Below are 13,971 nucleotides of genomic sequence, written 5' to 3'. Positions count from 1 at the left end.
GACATCCTGGCTGACTCTCATAGCAGTCATGCAGATGGGGCTCCTCGTTAAGGCTTTGTCCAAAGTAATCCACCATACAAAGGGGAGATCCAGTATTAGAACTCTCAGTTGGTGGTGAGAAATATCACAACCCGTGGGCATTCAAGGATTGTTTCTAATTGTTTGGGAGTGGGAGAGGCTGGGAGGTATACAAACCCTTTTAATCCTAATTTAGTTGCATCACTGTAGACTCAAAAAGTATTTAGAAAGTAATTGCCTTTGTCCCTCTCTGCACTGGGCAGCACCACCAAAGGGTGAGCCTGCTAATCCAGAAACCCTTTAAATTGACCTAGATGACTCTTTTCCTCCCCCATCCCCCACATCCTATCAATCTCCAGGGCCTGTGTAAATCATGAATTCACTTCTTTCTGTCCATGTAGTTTAGGCCCTCAGCATCTGTATTCCATTCCTATTATTGCCACAACAAATTGCCACCGGTGTAGGGATTTAAAACAATACAAATTTATTATTTTACAGTTCTATAGGTCTCACTAGGAGAAAATCAAAGGGTCAGAGAGCTGAATTCCTTTTGGAGGTTCTAAGGGAGGATCCATTTCCTTGCTCATTTGGGTTATTGGCAGAATTCAGTTCCTTGTGGTTGTAGGATGGAGATCGTCATTTTTTGATGGCTGAGGTTCATTCCCAGCTTCTAGAGGCCACCCACATTCCTTGGCTCCTGGCCCAGGTAGAGTCCCTCTCATACTTTTACCCTCTCCCACTTTTTTTCCACTCTGTGGGACTCATATGATTAGGTTAGATCCACCCAAATAATCCAGGATAATCTCCCGGTCTCAATGTGTTTAACCTTAATCTCATCTGTAAAGTCCCTTCTGCTGTGTAAGGTAACTTATTCACAGGTTCCGGGGTTGGGGGGGGGGGGCGGTGCTTAGGGAGTGGACATGTTTCCTGGAGTCATTCTGCCTACCACAACATCCCAACCTGACATATTTCAATAACTTCATAAGCAAGTTTCCTGGCCCTGGCATTCTCTATGCTGTTTTCAGATTAACTTTTCTAGAACAACATTTGACGTGTTTCCCATGCTTAAAATCCTCTGGCTTTCTACTAACCAAGGGTCAAATTAATATTCTTTAGCTCCTATAGGAAGACAGTATTTGGATTTGGTCCTTTTCTATTGTTTTAGCTTCATTCCAATCACCACTTCTTCCCCAACCCTTCTTAGTGCTTGAAAAATGTTTACTGTGTCTGTTCTCCACCTATAGCTGCTTGTGAAGCTCCCACTCCCTTCTTTTAAACCCAGCTCACACATCATCTTCAGGAAGATCTTCCTGACGCTCCATGCCTTTAGCTATAACCACAGTGTCCTCTTCTAAACATCTCTAAACCTTGTGTATATTCCTGTTTGGGACATTAAACCCAAATGTGTTGTGATTTTTGTCTATTTCACCTATCAAGTGTTTATTTCCCTGTCTCTCAACCATACTTTGCCACTTCCTAAATGTGTAACTTTAATCAGGCTATCTTACCTCACTATACCTCCTTTTCCCTTTATAAAATTAAGGTAGTTATAGGATCTACATTATAGGTTATTTTAAGGATTAGAACAGGACCTACAGATCTTAAGTTTTGCTGTATTATTACTATTTCCAGCCCTCTGCACAGAGTCACCATGTAACAGGTGCTTAGTGGATGTGTATGTTATGGATAGTTTCATAGCATACCCACGAAGGTGCAGCTCTCTTGCCTTTGAGAATGGCTCCGGGTCAGGGCTCCTCGGCAGAACTAAGGCCCAGGTTCTGCCCCATCCCAGTGGAGAGCTAGGCTTTGGCTCCACGGGCAGGGGCAGTCAAAGAGAACTCCGTGGGGTGGCTGACACTGGACTGGCTTCCCCGGAGCCAATGAGACTTTAACTCCGAGAGGAAGCCCTGCATCCTCCGCGAACGGAAACCAGAAATCACGAACGCGTCAGACAACGCCACAAAGACTTGAGGCCAGGAAAGGCTAAAAAGCCAAAAAAAAAAAAAAAAAAAAGAGGCGGGATTGAGGGGTTTATACGGATAATAATAATAATAAATCGCAACAGACGCTAACATTCATGTGTACTTGTTATGTGCCAGGCACGGAGCAAACATGCATGAGCTCGTTTAACCGTCTCAACACGCTCATTTGGTATCTCATTTTTACAACTGAAGAAACTTGAGAGATCTGAAGGATAACATCTTTGCGTATCTTCCAAGCCAGTCCTGGCCCCTGGATCCCAGGGGTCTCGCCTCGCAGTCCGGATCCAGCGCTCAGGCCGCCGCTCAGCCCTCCTGTGGGTTTTCCGGAGCACAGGCTGGTCCCGACCCCCTGGGTCAGGCCGGTCCGCCCCATCCCAGCTGCCAGACTCCTCCCTACCGCCCCGCCCCAGGCCTCGTAGATGCTTCTCCTAGCCCGGCCGCTCCTCCTCTCCCGCGCCTCCCCTGCCGCTCCGCTCCTCCTCCCTGGCACGCTCCGCCCCCGACCGGCCGGCTCCCCCTCCTCTGCCGGCTCTGCCTCCAGGCTCCTAGTGCCTCCTCTAGGCCCCGCCCCCGCCTCCCTAGAGCCTCCCCAGCCCCGCCCCTGGCTCCTCCTCCCCCGGCCCGCCTCGGCGGCTCCGCTCCTCCTCCCCGGCCTGCCCCGCCCCCGGCCCCTGGCTCCTTTCCTCCCGCCGGCCCTAGCCCGCGCTCGGCTGACCGGTCCGCGGGAGCCCGCGAGCGTTAGAGCGACTAGGGGACTCCGCGCCGTCCGATCGCCCAGCTCGCCTCTGAGTGTCCCGGCGCCACCGCGCCCCCTCTTCCGAGTAAGTGCCTCCTGGGCTCGCCGGTCCCGTACACACCCTCGCCGGGCTTTCCCGGCCGCTGGGCTGCACGCTGCTCCTGGGGGCGCGCTTTCCACTCACCTAGAGTTTCGGGAGTGAGTGAGTGTGAGTGGGTGTGAGTAGGTGAATGTGAGCGAGTGTGTGTAAGGGTGTGTGCAGGCGCGCACAGCCCCGGAAACTCCCCGGAGTTTTACCCAGTTCCTGCGTTGCAGCAACAATCTGAGACCTCCGGCGAGGGGTCCTTACCGACTCGGATCGATCCCCTATCTTCCATCTCCTGCCCTGAGCGCCACTCGCTGTTCCTTCCTTCGTCAACGCGGCCCCTGCTGTGTGTCACGCCCTCCTGGTAACAGCTCATGCTATCGAAAGGACTGCCCGGGTTATCAGGATGCCCCAGATTGCAGACCGAGATGCTGGTTTGAGATTGTAATCCAACCCGGAATTGTAAAACCGGCAGGGACGAGAGTTTTTGGTGGATATTCTTGGAAGAAGAAAGTTGTGTGTGTGCGTGTGTCCTTGCGCGCGCGTGTGACTCTGGAGCCCTCAGCACCTGATGCAAGAACACCTGATGAACTCCCTCCGACCCAGGAGAGTTCAAGACCACGCTGACCAACCAGGCTTGGGCACCTAAAGGGTGTTTATTGGTTCAGTGACATCGTATTTCTAAAGCCAACTTATTTCCTAAAACACAGCACTAGGTAGAAAGAGCAGTAGTACCCCGAGGGAATCATGGAAGGAGGGAGACACGAGTTGAGTGCCCAGTGTTGAAACAACAAAATCCTTGGGTTACTTAATACTGATAATTCCATCCCTCCATAAATTACTTTTTGGGGAGTCAATACTATCTTAATGTGGGGCATATTTAAAAAAATATACACCAGCCTGCACTTTTAAAAAGTTGAATCACTGCCGTTAATTGAGAGCAGTACTGTACTTGAGTCCATCCATAAAAGGATTCCCTGGTTGCTGAGATCCCATCCAATTCTAACAGTCTCTGAATTTTTCTATATCTGTTTATTCTTGCTATGTTCTTGTTGTGTGAATGGAGATCCCCATAAAATCTCCCCACTTCCTTGATAAGACTTCATTTAAGACATGCTGGTAGGGAAATGACAGGTTGAGTAGAAATTATTCACTGAGGTGTAAGGATAACAAAACTATGTGGCTAAAGAAATAACCAGAACAGAGCAGCCTTTAAGTTGCCGTCGGGCATGGGCATATGAAAGTTAGAGCTGATAAATCACTTTAAGTGCTGTTTATCGCAGCAGATATTTTTATCCTGGTTTGAATCCTTTGTTACACAAAAGTGTTTCCACAGTGTTTTAACTAAGGAAACATTATGCTTTGAAATGTAAACATATGACTCCATCTCTCTTTAAGGAAAGAAATAATTATCACACTTAATTAAACACCTGGAACCATTTATTGCCACCTTCTAATTAGATCTGTCAGGGGGAGTTAAGTCAGCAAGTTATTGTTAATATTGTGGCTGGTCACAAAATTAGCTGTTTTGTAGATTTTTGGGATGCCTGTTCTCCTCCATAAGCACTAATTGCCTCCCCCACCCCTTGCCCACCTTTTGACTTTTACCTGTAATTTGAGTAATAAAGTTTAGGGGAGCGGACTATGTCCTACCTCCCAGTAAAATACGAATACCTTAGATACTGAGTGTTTCGTGTGAAGCTCTTTACGTTAACAGACATAGGCCTTATAAGCCATTATATTTGTCTAGATTATCTGATAATTTAAGAATCATTAATAAATTATTGAATATAAGGAAGTTCCCCTGAAAGTATGGTGATCCTGCACAAATGGGTCTTTACAATTTTGTCTTTAGGGGAGACTTTTAATCAATTGTGTCTTTTGTTCTGGTGTGTTTAAATTTAACGAGAAGAGGGGTGTTGTGAGCTGGAAAATCTTCTCATCTTCGTTGTCTGTTAATTTTCTGTTTCTGACTGTACTGCTAGATATAATCTCCTCTGTGTCGTGAGGTGTTATGAGGACAGGCTCTTCTGGGATCCCAAAAGAATGGCAGAAACTGAGCGTGAAAAGGCACGCTGCAAGGGCCAGGAACAGTATTTTCTGAGGCCTGTACTCTGCAGTTCTTCGTTCTGTTGAAATTGGAGGAAAGGGTGTGTGGAGAGAAATGATTGCATCCAACAGTTCTCATTAGGAAATGCCATGTGGGGGGAGGAGCGGATGGCCAGGTGGTTTATGGCTTGGGGAACTTCAGATAGCTTGCTGATCCTTGATGTTGAGTCTGCCACAGTGCCAGGCTCTACAGAGGTGTCATAGTTAGTTGATCCAGTTAGTCCTTTTCTGCTTGGGATAGCCCCTTGGGAGTAACACATTTTCTTCTTGGAGATTTCATTGTACTCAGTCAGAATTGAGCTTTGCTTCCACACCCTGCAGAATAGTCCCGTCCCCACCCCCTCCATTTTTCCCTGGTGCAAATTGTAGAGACTGAAGATGGGATAACCTCCAGGAGGCAGGGGAATGGCAGTGATAACAAATAAGGGCCTCCTGGTTTCTCACGGAGGGGAAACGGAGTGTTAGAACAACCCCAGTACCAGGGGCACTGGCTTGGGCAATGGGGACATGCCCCGGGGCCAACCTGGATGGAAAGTGGACTTTTTGCCCCCATTTGGCATTCACAGAGAATCAGCTCTGATGCAGAAGTTAAGGGAAGGCACTGTGTGAGCAAGTTAACTTTTCTCACCCCACCCCTCCTCATGCCGCCCACATCCTGCATTTAATACCAAATGCACACAAGAACCCAACAAACCCCAAAAGGCAGCTTTTAACGTCCCACCTTATGTTTCCCCGTGGGTAACAGTTTACTTCCCGCTCTCCTGTCACTGGCTTTGATGACTGTGGCACTGAGGTCTGAGCCAACTGCAGTTTCTAGACTTTTGTCCGTCAGTGGTGCTTCCCAGTAGCTGAAAATGGATGATTCATTGAGGGTTAAAATAATTCAGTGAACCTTGTTGCAAAATGTAAATGAGGTCAAATAGTATCCAGTGGATGTCAGTTTGCATGCTATGTTTTAGCCTTAAGGGGAAGACTTGAGCTGAAAGTAGAGGGTAGATAATTCTAGAATGTGAGAGGCAAGAGGCACCTTAGAAACCCTCTGGCACATGAATCTTAGACCATAACATTTGCTGTCATACAAGTTATACAAATTTGTAGGGGCATCCCCTCTGTCCAGCTTGCAAGGTGAACACCATTCATTCATGCAGCAGGTGTTTATTGAGTTCCTACTGTGTGCATGGCACTGCAAAACCCTCTCATGTTCACATGAAGGTTTAGGATCCAAGAGAACTAGTGACTTGCAGAAAAATGTTTATTAATAAGAACAAGTCCCTGAAGATAACTTAACAGTGGCAAAAATGGGTTCAGAATTTTTCTGTGTTTCACAAAAGAAAGTTAAAGGCACTTCTTAGGACAGTAGAAGAACAATTTTTTTTTTTTGAGGAAGATTAGCCCTGAGCTAAGAACAATTTTTAAAGTATTTTTATTTCTCAATAATAAGAAACATTTCTTCTGATGTCTGTTTCAAATAACCGGGGGTATAACTGCAGTAAACCTGATCCACAGAATTTTGTTTTCTTGGCCTTTCATGTCAAGCATAGAAGTCACCTGAGCAACGTGTATGAAAATGTCACAGGCTCGGCAATAATCCAATAACACCCACCTATCCTTTTAGAGAGCAGTTGCTTTTTCTCTAGAAGCAAGTATTTATGCTTCAGAACCAAGGTAGCAGAGGTTCGGAACCAGCTGCAAAGCTGGATGGGCGTCAACAAGTTTGTTTTCCTAGGGTTGTGCTTTTTCAAATAGAACAAGAAGGGTAATAGACCAACATGGTGATATTTCTCTGCAAGTGACTGGAGGCTAGGCACACAGCAATCTTCCCCACCAAAAAGAAAAAAAAAAAGGTGTGAGAGGTCACAGGAATGGGACTCCCCTGGTGTACCCCAAGCTGACTTATAAACAAATCGAGATTTGTTTCTTTCATATCAGAGAAGGGAATTAAGTCCAAAATTCCATTTGTTGTAGTTTCCTTAAACATTGGGAATAAAGATGACTTTTAGTTTAGTCAAGAAGTGGTTGGTTGACATGACTGCTGGAATCAGCTGTTCATGTCTCGGCCACCAATGGCTGTGTGACTTTGGACAATCTACTTAAGCTTTCTGAGCCTGTTTCTTCTCCTAAAAACGGGGGATAGTATTTACATCATAGGATTGTTGTGTGAATTAAACTGGAATGTTCCTCTCCTGTTGTGCAATATGCAGAAGGCACCCAGCAAGTGGTAGACTTTGTTAGATTGGCCAGATCGGTCTCATTTCAAGAGGATGGCGTTTGTACGGGGTCGTAGTAGAGTAGAGAGGGAGAGTGGTAACTTGTACCACATGTGCTTTAGCATGATCTTTTTTTCTTCTAATACTGCCGGAGGAGCCCCCACAGTGGGGTGAATAGAGCACAATTTCAATGACTCCCAGCTGCAGGGTCACGTGATTACAGAGGGACATCTTGCTGCTGCTGCTCGAGAGAAATGAGCCAGAGCAGAGCATCTGGGATTTATGTGTCTGAGCATGAAGATGAGCTGTGGCATCCACTGGGCCTCCCCGTACGTGAGGGGAGCTTTTCAAAGACCTGTTACAGTTAAGTTGTGAGAGAGAGTTGGCCTTTCACCTCTGGAGGCCCTTGTTTAAAACAGATAGTGTGTGAAACCGGATTATCCAAGACAGACAGGAAGCTATGTCTCAGCTGCCCTTGGTGTCGCAAGGGGACTCGGGCTGGCATGTCTTCAGGGGAAGTTGTGAGACTTCCGGGAGGCAGAGGGCAGGGATGCATCTTCAGGCTTGTTCACTGGGGCGAGCTTTTCTGGGAACACGGCACTCTGCGGGGCACACCGCACACTCATGAATATTTGAAAGGAGCCAAAAAGTAAGAAACAGCCCACCCGGCCAGTCCTTTCCCTAAGCCAGGCTTTTATTCCTTCAAACCAAATTCGTTTCGTTCAAGCCTTCTCCACTCCTAGTATTTTATTTATTTTTGCAAATGAGTTTCTTACAATATCACTCTCAACCAAAGTGAGGGAGACAGAGGCCGTGGTGTGTGCCATGGAGAGCTCACTGCCCTCATCCTTTCCTGTCTCGGGCTCCTGAGCTGACTGTTCAGTCTCACACACATGCAGGTGCAACAAGGGAATTCCGCAGAAATGCCTCGGTCTTTTGAGAAAACCTGCAGGCACACTGTTGGCAACAGATTGCAAAGTTCAAAACAAGCTTCCATGACTCAAACCTTTAAGAAATAAGTCCAGTACCTGATTTCACAACCCTGTGATCATGAAACGACTCCTTTGTTCTTCCTTCTTCTCTCTTTAAAAAGATCAGGCAGTTTTCTGGGAAATGGCTGGTGTTTGATTAAATACGATCACGGCCCTGGAAGGGCAGAGCAGTCTTGACTTGGGGATGGAATGAATTCCTCTTCCTTGGTGTAGCGATAGGCACCCGGGGACTCATGGAGTCTGCCTGGACCAGGTGAATGAGCTCAGACCTCCCCCAGCCTCTGGCGATGGCCTCTGTGTTGCCATGCTTAGCCATTTTGCTCCTTTGCTTTTATGGCCTGGACTGACTGAGGGTGCCTGAATGGATGGCTGCTAACACCTGCAGGGTCAGAGACCATGTATCCACAGGGCGCCTCCCAAGGAAGTCGGGAGTCCCTGCCCTGTGTGCCGCAGAGGGCATGGTTTGAGACCGTGATCATCTGGGCAGCCACAAAGGTGATATGCCAAATGAAACTTTGAGCTTGTCCAATGTGCTGCTGTATTTTAGGCCTCATCTAGGGCTCTAGGTCCCACCCTGCTGCAAAGCAGAAGCACCTGGGAAGCTTGATACAAAAGGTATAGATTCTCGGGCTCCACCTGCTGCAGCATCACAGAGGCTGAACCTGTGTATTTCTAACAAGGGCCCCCGGTGACTGATACACAGCACCTTGAAAACCCCTAGCCTGGGAGACCAGTTTTAAGTCTGGTTCTGTAAAGAAGATTATTCAGGCAGCAGATATCTGTAGGAGTTCTTTTTGTTTTTTTGTTTTTTGGCGGTGGAAAGAGCAAATCTCTTGAAAGTACAGAGTGGCTTTAGAGTTTAAAGAAGATTAAAATGAACACGCACAAAATGAACACCTGTGTACCCATCCTAGGAACTATAACAAAGTGGTTTTTCAAGTAGGCCTTCATTGGGTTGAAAAATGTTGACCAACAACCAGGTCAAGAACAAAAAATAACAACCAAAACCAGTAGTGGTGTGCCACAAAGAGATCCAGGAATTGAAAGCCATAAAGCAGAGACTCTGGGGAATCTGCTCAGTGTTTATTAACTGAGAGTCTAGATTCTGAGTCACTGGCCAGGCTGACAGCATCCTCGAGTGTGCTCGCTGACTTGAGGACACCTCACGTGGCTTTGTAGATCACTGACACGGGATGGGCATCCTTTTTTCAGGAGTGGCCCATATTTGGAGGAGCCCCAGGCCCAAGACTGAGTGGCCAAGTGGCCTCTTTTCCCAGCTCTGGGTCTGTTTCCCTGTCTTGGGGTCCTGGCACCTCTGGGAATCTGTCGTGTTCTCAGAATACCCCTCTCATTTCCTTATAGTGGGCAATGGGAAAATGGAGAACAAACTTTTTTCTTTGAAGCCATCTTGCTGTAATTTCCTTCTTTATCTTCTTTTTTTTTTCTTTTCACATTTTGACTTGTGCTAGTACTTGAGATTTTCTTCCCTCTATATGAATTCTGATCAGGTTTCAAGTTATCGTTCTCACAGGGTCCATGGAAATTATAAATAATGGAGGTCTGCTAGTGATGATACATAGTGCTGATTTTAGTAGAACCACTAGTTTTTTCCCTCTAGGTTTAAATATTTGACTAGGGACCAAGAAGTATGAAAATGGACTAATTTGAGTCTTGCCTCAGCCTTCCTCTCTAGACAACCATCCTCTGGGTTTGCTGCCTAGAGTCCAGCACACCAGGGGCCTTCTAGCCTCACAATTTCGGAAAAGTGCAGATGGAGGTCGGGCAGTGACTTGCAGAGACAGACCACAGGGGCAGAGAATTAAGCACCCCAGTCTTCCCCTCAGAGTGCATCCCTGGACTCTCAGTTCCCTACAAGCACCTCCACCCCTAATTTACCCTTTAATCAGTCTTCTGTAAGTTCTCTTCCCTTTTATGGTTGCTCTTAGTGTGTGTATATTGATGACAATAAATAATGTACTATATCACTGTATTCGTCAGCTCGGGCTGTCGTAACAGAATGCCACAGACTGGGTGGCTTAAACTGTAGAAATTTATTTCTCACAGTTCTGGAGGCCGGAAGGCCAAGATCAAGGTGTTGGCAGGCTTGGTTTCTCCCGAGGCCTCTCTCCCTGGCTTGCAGATGGCTGTCTTCTTGCTGTGTCCTCACACTGCCTTTTCTCCGTGAACACACATCCCTTGTGTCTCTCTTTCTTTTTTTATAAGGTCAGTCATATTGGATTAGGGTACCCTTACGACCTCATTTAACCTTAATTACCTCTTTAAAGGCCCTTTCTCCAAATACAGTCACATTGTGGGTTAGGGCCTCAACATAAGAATCTGGGGGAGCAGGTGGGGGCAGAAATCCAGCTATGACAATCACCTTTGTGAAGGGTATTGCAAATAATACCCTTATGTGGTTGTCATATAGTTTGCATCTACTTTGTAGAGTCCTCAGAAATCATGGTTATTATTTATTGTTTACTTTAAACAATTATCTTTTGAAGAAATTGAAACATGAGAGAAAAGTTTTCCGTAATGATTGACGTATTTTCTGTATTTGGGGCTCTTCGTTCTTTCCCGTAGACCCGAGTTTCCATCAGGTTTTTTTTTTTTGGTCTTTCAGCCTGAGGAGCTTCCTTTAATACTTCATGTAGCTCAGTTCTGCTGGAAACAAATTCTCTCAGCTTCTTTTGTATGCGTGCCCTAGTGTCTGTGTGTCCAATTCTCTTCTTATAAGGACACCAGTCAGTTGGATTAGGGCCCACCCTAATGGCTTCATTTTAATTGAATCATGTCTTTAAAGACCATATCTCCAGGGGCTGGCCCCGTGGCCAAGTGGTTAAGTTCGCGCGCTCCGCTGCAGGCGGCCCAGTGTTTCGTTGGTTTGGATCCAAGGCGCGGACATGGCACTGCTCATCAAACCACGCTGAGGTGGTGTCCCACATGCCACTACTAGAAGGACCCACAACGAAGAATATACAACTATGTACCGGGGGGCTTTGGGGAGCAAAAGGAAAAAAATAAAATCTTTTAAAAAAAAAAAAAAAGACCCTATCTCCAAATACAGTCCCATTTTGAGATACTGGGGGTTGGGGCTTCAACATATGAGTTTTGTGGGGATACAGTTCAGCCCATAACAATCAGGATGCTTTAGGCTGCAGGTAAGAGAAAGCCTGACTAATAGTGGTTTGAACAGTAAAGTTATTAAGTTATCTTATGTGAAGGGTAGTCTGGGGTTGGTGCCATTCAGGGTTGAATCAGTGGCTCAAACAATATCGTCTGGGACCAGGTTCCTTCCATTCTTCTGCTCTGCCATCCTTAGCATGTTACCTTTTTTTCTGCAGACTTGCTACCTCATGAGCAGAAAATGGTTTCCTTAGCAACGGGTATGGCACACTCCCCTCAACTTCATTCAAAGGCAGGAAGTGCGTGCGGATGTGGAGAGGAGGGGTGGGACACAGAGAGGGCAGCCATAAATCTGTTCTCTTGTTCATCAGGGGATAAAATCTTTCCTGAAGCATCCTCAGGCCTCAGTGGCCAGAACTAAGTCGTGGCTGCAAGGGAAGCTGTGAAAGTGAGTAGTGGGCATAGAGGGAAAAGCTCTACTGTGGGAGGTTGGCTGTGCCAACAGACAGAAGGGAGAGGGGCATGATTATTGGGCAAATAGCATCTGCGCTAACCCCAGGCTCCCATTCCCTAGACGCTGTCTAGCTAAGGCCACCACTATTACTGATAATCATCATCCCAGGTTTCATTGGAATTAAAATTCACCACCCACGATGAATAGTTAGGAGAAAAACAAAGATGTGGAGGGTGTTGAAAACTCACATATACTTAATTACTACTCATAGTGACTTTTTAATGTTAAGTACTGTGGGTTTATAAAAATAGCACTACTTACTGTGGAAGCAGCATCCTGCATTGAAACCCAGAAGATGCCTTCATCAAACAGAGAGTTCTTTAAATTTCTGGAAACATTCACAAAACATGACCAGTAACAGTGGTAGTGACAAACATTTATTGAGTGTCTATGGTGGGCCAGGCGCTAAGTGTTCTATCTGCATTATTTCACTTCATCTTCATAACAGATCTATGAGCAAAGCATTATTATTAGTCCGCATTTACACGTGAGGAGCTGAGGTTTGGGGAGGCAGGATCAGTTTCGGCAGATGCCTGGCTGTGCCGGGCTTCACACCCGGGCAGCTCAGCTGCCTCCCACGCTTGTGCTCTGAACTGCTGCAGTGTACAACTCCCCAATAAAACAGCTAAAACTCCCTCATTTTCTGTGAACTCACAAAGGCTGTTAACTTCTTCAGCCAGTGAGAGTCTACTTCATAGACTGTGTCCTTGTTTTAAATTCTTCACATTTTTTTAATTGAGATATAATTGACATTTTATTGTTTTTAATAGTAGAAAGATGAACCATGAGAGTGTGCCTGGCTGACACTCACTCACTCACCTGGTGACCTTCAACAAGTCATCACAGTCTCCTCTGTGAGACACAGAGTGAGGCCGTCTGCAGGGCCACGTGCCAGCACTTATTCTGTCATTCACAGATCTGTTGCCATCTGCAGATTGTACCCCAAATCCTATGTTTATTACAGATCATTCACATTTCAAAGTAGGGGTGTGGAAGTTCAAAACCAGCGGAGCTGCACTTCCCTATTTCATATTGGGAAGAAGTTGGACAATTTATTTTTTATTTTTCATTTTTTATTTGGTGAGGAAGATTGGCCGTGAGCTAACATCTGTGCCAGTGTTCTTCTATTTTGTATGTGGGACACCGCCACAGCATGGTTTGATGAGCGGTGTATATGTCTGCGCCTGGGATCCAAACCTGTGATTCCTGGGCTGCGAAAGTGGAGTGCGTGAACTTAACCACTATGCCACTGGGCTGGCCCAGAAATGGGACAATTTTAATAACACACAGAAATGCGTCTTTCATTATTGGCTCGTGCAGCAGAGTACCAATCTGAGTGAAGGGCAAATTTGTCTTCAGGTTATCGAGTCTTTGTGTGAGGCAGATTTTGCAGAAGCTGGGACAACTTCTTAACGGTCGTGCAGAAACTGCAGCCTGCAGAATGCTTGGGCAACTGGGAGTTGCCCTTAGTAGATGCAATGCTATGTGTGCTTCTCATCTTGTGACTCTGATGCCAGGATTGCAATGGAGCTGCTGCTCTGAGGTCCAGCCCCAGTAGCTCAGACCAGAGTGGACTTTGGGAGCCTGTGTTTATTCACTTAGTTCCTGAATTCCTGTTGCTAAAGCTGTAACACTTTGGGTGTGGCGTTTCACGTAGACTTTAGGATGCTTAAAGCTTAGGGAAAATTGTTTTGTTTATTTGTTTTTGTTAATCTGCTCTTGCTAATAACTTGCATGAGGAGCTGAGTAGGAGAGGGAGGGGTGTAAATTCCATGTCTGATTCTGGGAACTTGAAGCTGCCATAGATTGGTATGTTGATGCTTCAACTTTGAGTCTGGTGATAAATCTCATGTCTGTGAGAACCCAACACGCAACAGCTTTTTGCAACTCCAGAAGGCCTCCAAGAGGTCATTTTGAACTGAGGTTGCCTTTGAGATGTTTAGGAGCACATCATTTCCCATAAGCTTTAAAAATTGTAAAGTGTTATTAGGCAAATTTTAATTAAAACAGTACAGATGAAATCGTTTACCTTGAACATGAGAAGTTCATGGACACGGAAGTCTTTCCAAAGATGCTAGCTCGCGGCTGATTTCCTGAGGGGCCCCTGTCATTCCTCTGTACCTTGCAGTCTTTTTCATCAGTTGGCTGTTACCGTGCTGACATGCCTAGATCTTCTTAATACTTCCTTTTTTTTTTTTTTTA

The 13,971-nt window shown here is 46.1% G+C and overlaps 1 protein-coding gene and 1 long non-coding RNA gene across 6 annotated transcripts in view; one reads left to right on the top strand and one right to left on the bottom strand.

Moving 5' to 3' along the window:
- Positions 1-2,082: 2,082 nt before the first annotated feature.
- Positions 2,083-3,217, bottom strand: LOC139075121 (uncharacterized). Its single transcript, XR_011525182.1, has 2 exons — positions 3,086-3,217; positions 2,083-2,312 (listed from the first exon to the last, which is right to left on the bottom strand). It is a non-coding gene; the product is annotated as an uncharacterized lncRNA (long non-coding RNA).
- Positions 2,619-13,971, top strand: part of TNFAIP8 (TNF alpha induced protein 8) — a 111,815-nt gene continuing 100,462 nt past the window's right edge. Inside the window, exon 1 of one of the 5 annotated variants that reach the window (XM_008516039.2) lies at positions 2,619-2,821. Coding sequence is in view for 1 of the 5 variants with exons in the window: in XM_008516041.2 (XP_008514263.1) it covers position 2,821 (1 nt within the window). In the remaining 4 variants the exon portion in view is untranslated. The remainder of the gene's footprint in view (positions 2,822-13,971) is intronic. The other 4 variants (XM_008516041.2, XM_070569484.1, XM_070569490.1 and 1 more) reach the window with 4 other exon arrangements.

The sequence above is a fragment of the Equus przewalskii genome, chromosome 13 (assembly GCF_037783145.1).
Source record: "Equus przewalskii isolate Varuska chromosome 13, EquPr2, whole genome shotgun sequence".
NCBI lineage: Eukaryota > Metazoa > Chordata > Mammalia > Perissodactyla > Equidae > Equus > Equus przewalskii.
Note: the sequence above shows the minus strand (reverse complement) of the source record. Positions and strands in the feature narration are given on the sequence as shown.